At 38.0% G+C, this 8,258-nt stretch overlaps 1 protein-coding gene across 1 annotated transcript; it reads right to left on the reverse strand.

The window, feature by feature from the left end:
- Positions 1–569: 569 nt before the first annotated feature.
- LOC127625980 (uncharacterized) lies at positions 570–7,271 on the reverse strand. The gene is made up of 10 exons (XM_052101483.1): positions 7,092–7,271; positions 6,118–6,255; positions 5,841–5,980; positions 5,656–5,740; positions 5,257–5,404; positions 4,568–4,761; positions 4,197–4,344; positions 3,327–3,454; positions 3,035–3,181; positions 570–683 (listed from the first exon to the last, which is right to left on the reverse strand). The coding sequence occupies exons 1-10, from the start codon at positions 7,269–7,271 to the stop codon at positions 570–572; spliced, it is 1,422 nt and encodes a 473-aa protein (XP_051957443.1).
- Positions 7,272–8,258: the final 987 nt, after the last annotated feature.

Raw genomic sequence — 8,258 nt, forward strand, 5'->3', positions numbered from 1 at the left:
AAACCATAAAACTTAACATCAAACATTACTTTTCTTCACATTACGCATTCCATATATGCCCTTGAAAAGTTAATGAGGGAATGACACACAGGTGGGGATAAAGATGGAGTGATTATAGCAGTGGATTCTGGGAAATGTAGTGCAGGAGAAAACTTTAAAATAAGAGTCCTTGAACACGGTGGAGACAAACTGTGACAATAAGATGTTTGTATAAAAACTAAGAATCTGAAATAAAGCATTGACATCAGTAATGCTTCATAGTTTTCGTTTTCTTTTTATGCTTCGTAGTCTTCCCTTTCCCCCAGTGACAAGTGTCACAGCATGTCAAATTTACCTCAGATTCGCATTGGTGCTAATCAAAGATTTTACACAGATTCTTTCAAAAATTGCATTTACAGTTTTATTTACACAATTGCCACAGAAAAAGAGGTCTGCTTTTAAAAGAAAACAATTCAAAGATGAGATCAGAGAAATATATATATTTTTAATTCTGAAGATGTCTCAGCCACTGCTTCATCGGCTGCACACACAAGAGGTAAGCTCTTCCTGCTGCAGGGTTACCAGCAATTTTAACCCTCCTGGACCTCAAAGTCACACCCCACCTGCATCTCCCACAGAGGTCTAATGCTGAGAAGATCAGGAAACAAACCGCTATTCTGCAGAACAGCTGGAGAAAATGCCACCTGGAGTGAAACGAAAGCTGGCAAAGTGTGTTCTGACTAATGTAAATGAGATTAAAGTTATTGAGCTTATATTGTAATTTAGTGTGATGTACTCACTGGTGACACTGGATCCACCACTCACATCCACAACTACGAGGGACTTGGGATCTCTGGGTCCATCGTCATGTCCTTACTGGCCCCTTACTATTGATAGGGCACTCCACTTATTCCCTGCAATTCAGGATCAGCCTGATGTGAGGGCTGCTTGAGGAGCACAGTTCAGGGGCCATCCTGCCTAAAACAGCCAGGCATTTCCCCTCTGAATTTCCTCAAACCACCTACCAGGGCAGCAGGACCAGGCGGCACTGCAAAGTCTGTCTCCAGCAGACGGAAGACAAAGAAGAGGCACTTTAAAAAAATACATATGTGTGCTGTGCAACACTCCCTTGTGTTACTCCATGCTCTGAGGTGTACCGCACACGCAAGCATTACTGAACCTATAAAAGGTTGTTTAAATCTTATTTATAGTGTGACGGTGCATGAAAAAATCTGCCCAATCCATGCCCATATATGGAACAAAAACAATTAAAGAAAATGATAAAAAGGAAGGTAAAGATGGAGACAGGGGGAAGTTGAGAGGCGCTAGTAGAAAGCAAGGTGCACGGATTACCTGAGGGTGTATGAGATCGGTTCCTAAGCTAGAGCGGGACGCGCTCTGTGTTTGGCCAGTGTTAATGCCAAAGTGAAGCGGTTCCGCGCAGCACTTCCTAATGCTGGCTGCAGAGTGTTGTCATCTTATGCGAAGGATATTGTCAAATAACCAGTTCAGGTAATCGAGTTGTGTCGTCTTCTCTGCAACCTCAAGCCCCGAGAATATTTCTCCCTGCCATCCCTGGTCAGTTTTTTGCAAACACACACACACACACCCACACAAACACACACACACACACATAACCGCATACATTCACAGCCAACTGTTTCTGTTAAACATTGTGTTTATGATTGTGTTATGGATGGGGGGATAAATATATCATATTGAACTGCATTCAGTTGTTTGTGGTATTTTGTTCCCCGTCTGTCGCTCTCTTCGACGTTGTGTCGGAGAAGCGACACTAGGGGTCTCTCTTGAGCACCAAATATACCTCTGATCTATGAAAAAAGGCCAATGAGAAGTTGGCAGCCAGTATTTGCATACCCCGCCCCCGGATATACGGGTATAAAGGGTCGAGTTCATTCAGAAAATGTCTTCGGGGTTCTGCATGCTGTTCGCGTGAAGACACACCCGTTCCTGTATTCCTCTGATGCTACTGCATGCTGTTGGATTGAGGGCGCATTACAGCGCCGATTTCTCTTTGCACGGTAGTGCATATTGCCCCTGGGCGCTTCGACAGCGCAGTAAACCCAAACTCGAAAGAGTTATTTAAAAGAATGATTTCCTCTAAAAGAGTGATTTTCTCTAAAAGAGCAAAAATACACAGCGGCGTTGAATGTCCGGAGCAAGGTAAGTGCTTCGAGTCTTTTCTCAGCACCAGAGCCTGCACTCTAAAAAATGCTGGGTTAAAAATAACCATTGCTGGGTTATTTGGTAACCCAGTGCTGGGTAAATATTGGACAGAACACACGCTGGGTTATTTTTGACTCAGCTTGCTGGGTTATTTATTTTAACCAGTGTGCTGGGTTATTTATTTTAACCAGTGTGCTGGGTTATTTATTTTAACCAGTGTGCTGGGTTGTTTCTTGACACAATGCTGGGTTAAAAGCGACTACTTTTTAAAGGTTCTTTATTTTAGATAATCTACTACTAAAAATAGTAATAAGCATGTTATGCTTATTAAAAAACATTTCACAACAGTATACATGTACAACATGAAAGCATTTTATTTAATTATTAAATGGCCAGCAAAAACTATAATGTTATTCTGAATCAGGCAGAAAATTAAAACACTATTAAAAAAATACATTTCTGATGACAAAATAATAGCAAATAGTTATTATACAGAATATCAAATTAAATAAATACTATCAGTATATTATTTAACATTTAATTTCTTTAGTCCAGCATAAAATTATTCAAACAATCTATAATTACATTTTTGGAACAAGGCAGTGCTTTAATTAAGAATTAAATTGTAGCAAATCAATTCACAAAACACCAAATAAATAAATAAATAAATAAATAAAAATAGATACATACATTAGTTAGTTTAATAAATAATTTAGTCCTCAGCAGCATAAATGGAGGCACGCAAAAAGCGAATATTTGAATTTTCGGAACCAGGCAACTCATAAACTACCTGCTGTAAAAACTCCCAGGCAGGGGAACATTGTTTTGGAAAGTGGGTGTCAAAGCAAAAAAAGGACTTGAAACAAACATCATCTGCCTTGAGGAGAGTCTGCTCTTCTAGGGCTTCCCCATTCACCACCACGAAAAACTGTCCACCAACTCCAAGTTCTAAGACAAATGGGAAGGGCTTCTCCTCCCTCTGTTTTAGTAGGTACTGCACCATGTTGGTTCCAGACTAAATAAGAAAATAACATCAAACTTTAAAGTGCATGTACTCCTTACCAAAAAATTGTTACAGGTTTAGTGCAATTAAATAACAGCTGTAATTTAAAGTAAATAAAGAAGCATGCTCTGGTGTTGTTTTCACATGTTCTACTTACTGGTTGTACATCAATGAAAGAGGTTCTGGCTTCCTCAATAGTTGGCCGGAATGTTTTGTTGCCAATCTTGTACACAGATGGTGGAAGGATCTGAGGTAAAATTTTCAGTGCCATGGTGCCTTTGGTATCTAAAAGGAGAAAAAAGTTAATTTCAGTGATCCGATCACAAGCGATCAGCACAAAATACAGCTGTAAATGGGGGCCCAAAATGTTTTGTAACTGGATCACAAAAAGCATATACTGTATGGAGGTCATCAAAGACACAAGTGACCACGTCACATTTTAGGTGTAAACACTAATCCATCCTCAATGCGAACTGGACAGTAGCTAAAGTACACATCTCAGCTCCTAAACAACTGCTGCTCTAACAAGAGTTTTAAACGTTACTGGTTCTGTGTGGCTTTAAAAAATAGTTCACCAAAATATCTAATTCTTTCATAATTTTCTCATCCTTATGCCATCTCAAACTCATATGAATTTCTTACTTCTGCAGAACACAAACAAACATAATTTGAAGGAGATGTCTGTTTGTACTTGTAATACAATTCAATGGGGTCTGAAACATTTAAGTTCCAAAATAGTTCAACTGGTGTGACAATTTTGTTATAGGTCGCACACATCAACAATAATTTATTTGTATTTTGCAGAGGAATGGAAGTTATTTGAGTTTGAGATGACATAAAGGTGATGAAATCAGAGACCATTCCCTGATGTCTCGCCTGGCCACGTGTGATCAACTCACATGAAACACATCTTTAAATAAGCTAAACAGCATTTTAGTGTTTTTAAAAAGTGAGAAAAGAGAAGATCAAGAAGGGGCAAGTACTTTTACTTAGTTTCTTCTGCATTTGATTTTACATAATTACTAACCTGCAGATATGTTGTCTAAATTGAGGAAATCCATTTGTCGTCCATCTCTTTTAGCAAAGGCCAGGATCTTGTCAGCAAAGTCAGGCAACCAGGATGAGCACAATTTGTCAGCAGCATCAGGGTGGAGTACACTAAAGTCTTGAGATATCTGTAGTTATAAATTAATATTATGACAATTATGATTATAACATCATAGAATTTTAGTGATAAATTCAATGTATTTTTTATTTTACCCATTGATGAAAGTGAGGCTGGCACTTTATCACATGATTAATGTTATTATAATTATTATTAAATCAAATTTAAAATTCATCTGCTTCAATCTACTAGGCAACAAAGCGAAAAAGACACTGAGGATATATTGCATTTACCATGCCTGGGGTATCCATTAGACGAGGGAACTCTGATAAAATCTCAGATATTGGTTTCGAGCTGTTCTGGCGAATCCAGTGAGCCCTAAAAAGAGCAGTTGCTTTCATATACTGCTCAACCTGGTCCAGTGGTCTGGTATTGTTTTTTAGCCATTCTTTTAATTGAATTGCTCTCTCAGGAGACAAAGTTGATGCTGTTGACAAAGTGAAAAGTCATATTGGTTAATTTACATCAGCTGTATATTTACATGCCCTCCACAAATATTGCCACCCTTGGTAAATATGAGAAAAACAGGCTGTTTATCCTCTTGTTCTTTCATTCAAATATTCCAAAAAATCTAACCTATAAGTCAAGTAAAATGATTGAATAATCAAAGTAAATAAATAAATATGGGCTATCAAATAGCTATGAAGACTTGTGCCACATTACACAATTTAACCCAGTATTTTTGTCCTGTTTTACTGTAAAAATATCTAACCATTCTAAAAACCATACTATTTTCTTGTCAAGCAAAATGGCATAAGATATTAAGTCTTGTTTTCAGAGAAATCTGATTTTATTCTTACAAGAAAAATAATCTGCCAATGGGGTTAAGAAAAATAAACTTGTTTTCCCACTGAATTTAAGTAGATTTTTCTTCAGATAGTTTTTCATTCTTTAAAACAAATATTATAAGCATAAGTCTTACTAGGAATGAAAGTCAACCTCTCCTCACAGACAGGCACTATGGAGGGCTGTGTTCTTAATCTCCGCATCCGCTTTCTTATATTGCGAAGGCGCTCCTCAAGAAATCCTGTGGAAGGCCTGTGTTTTCGCCCCTGGCTGAACCAGGCCTCCTGAAAGATAATGTTTGTCATTGTTGTTGTTATTTAATGTTTCAAAATATACATAGTATCATTTGCAACCTTAAATCACCAATGTGCAAAAAACACCAGTAATGGTAAACTCACATAAAAAAATTAAATCATAAAAAAATGATATTTAACAAAAAAAGTTGACCAGTATAACACAGTATGACAGAAAAGTTAAATGACAGTTGAGATAGATAATGTCGGTCAGCAGAATAAAATAAGATTAATATACTCACAAAGCCATTTCCTTCAGGGTCACGGAGACAGGGAAATGTCTCTACTAGAGAAATGGCCATTGCCTTTTTGGTCTCTGTTGATGGTCTGTATTATGATTGCCAGATAAGAAAGAAAAACATTGTTTCAAAATAGATAGTCTTATTCTGAATTGATTTGGGTGAAAATACATAGTATTTATACTCACGTTTCGCCATATTTCTCAATAAGAAAAGAAACGGTAATTCGCACCATTGCACGCCTTTGCTTGGTGGAAATTGTATTATTCTCTAGACTCTCCACAATAGAGGGTCCATGTGGTGCTTTCATCAGAATTGCACGGATATCCTGGTACATAGCAGATTTGTCAGTAAATATAGTATCTTACTGTAAATGTAGGAAATGTTACTTTACAAAAAGGTACTGACAACAAATTAAAAATAGTTGTCAGTACTCATGCTTTTCCTAGTTGTCAGGAAACATACAAACGTGTCATCTGGAAAAAGATTAAGAACAAATGTTGGTTGTGAATTTTCATGTGCAGTGCTGGGCTGTGCAATTTCAGATGCAATGGTGGCCTGTGCATTTTCATATGCAGTGCCGTGCTGTGGCGGGATACTGTTCTACAGAACAAACAAAAAAACTATGTTTAGGCAAATACAATATACAGTATTCTATATAAGAATATAAGTTAACTTAATGCATTTAAAATTTACTTAGAAATTGATAAGGAAGACTTGGAAATACAAATCATATTATTATCTTATGGCACTTTTGACTCACACAACTGCCAGGCAGGCCTGAAATGTGCACAAATTCTATGTCAAAGGTCTACTGGTCCTGACCCGTCACCATAGCTGGTTTGTGGACATAGGCACCTCTGGTTTCACAGAACTCTATGCATGCTTGGAGCTAGATAATGATGAAGCTTGCCTCCAACTAAAAAAAATATCCCCATAACTAGATTGTATTTGTTTAACAAAATGTAAACTGATTTTCTAAATATTTTTTGAAAAGCCTTCAATAACACTAAACACTAAGAAAAGTTTATTTGGATTAAACCAGATATGGTTAGATTACATGTTATTAAATTACATAAAATTTGACCATTTTAAACAATAACTGATTTCAGTTAGTTTTTTTCAGACCATTACAACACCCTGTATCGGAGAGACACATAAAAACAGTCATCATTCTTTCTGAATGACTGAACTGTATGAACAGGATGATGATCAGTCAGATCAGTGACATCAATACATGTGATGGCACGAGTGTGTTGCACAGCAAAGGCAAATAAATGCCTTTCAAATCCAACAGTGACTAACTTCTCAATCACTAATTTAAATTTGGAGTTAAAAGCCAAGCAGTGTCTTATACATCCAAATTGTGGGTCACCACTTGAACAGTAAGACACAAACACTGTCATACCTGGCCTATATGTTGTTCCCTTAAGTTTTACCCAGGCTGGCACATACACCTCTGTGTAGGATGGAATATTTTCCAAGCCTCCTTGGATTTCATCACTTCTCTCAAGATCAGCGAGAATAGTGCTGTGACCTTGGCCCACTTCAACATTGTGATCAAAGACACCTCCAGAAAATAAATTGTAACACAACATTACTTGATGTCTAGTGGCCATCGTCTTACAGATATTCCTGAAGTTGCACGTGATATGGCTTATGCATTTAAAGAAGCCATGCTTCGCTTCAAATCGCATAGTCCAAAACTGCACCAATGGCCCAAGCTGTCTTATAGCTCTTGGATAATGCAACATGAAGTGGTGTTTAGGTTTCAGATGTTGATGTGGGTACAACTCAAGAAAGAGAGTATGGTGTTCCTCTATTAGCCACTTCAAGTAGATTGCGCTCTCGACAGTGAGTGATGGAGAAAAAATTTATTCCATGCAGGAAAGGAGAAGAAGCAGTAGCTCCCAGAACCTATTTGATTCTGGGACTAGCTCTCCAACCATTAGAGGAAAGAGTCTCAAAAGGCACCACATCTGTGCTGCTGTCTGCTTCATGACCCTATCTTCGTTACGCAGGTAATGCTTTGTAATCAAAGTGGGCTTGTTGTGGACATCACTAAAGCCATAGTCAAAGCTTGTGATCCTGTAATTTAGTGTGTCTAGGGTGAAGTGTCCTTCCTCAATCAGTGAGTTTATGATCAGCTTCATCTCATAACTCCCTACACCTTCTAAGATGTCATGCATGTCTGGTGCCATGTTTTTGCTGACATCAAAAAAGTGGAGATCATTGAGGGCACTTGCACATTTTAGGCCAGTGTCCGAGACACTATCAAGACCAATGTCTCTCTCATTGGACTCAGCAGTACGGAGAATGCCACGGTCATCTTTTACCTGTACCCTTAGGACTTCTTTTGGAACACGGCACCACCGGCAAGCATAATTGCTGGCAAAGCTTTCAGTAAATCCAAGAACTGCATTCATCCCCAAATTATCACCAACAACCTGGCAGATGCTGACTTTTACTGTTCCCTCAAAGGATGATGTTTTGATATCAACACCCTCTTTCTCTAATGATTTTATGTCCTCCACTATGGGCTTTAAAACAGCATCAATGCCATAGGTTTTGGCATCATCGGTTTTGTAGACTGCCAGCAAAAAAAG

The sequence above is a fragment of the Xyrauchen texanus genome, chromosome 32 (genome assembly GCF_025860055.1).
Source record: "Xyrauchen texanus isolate HMW12.3.18 chromosome 32, RBS_HiC_50CHRs, whole genome shotgun sequence".
Lineage (NCBI taxonomy): Eukaryota > Metazoa > Chordata > Actinopteri > Cypriniformes > Catostomidae > Xyrauchen > Xyrauchen texanus.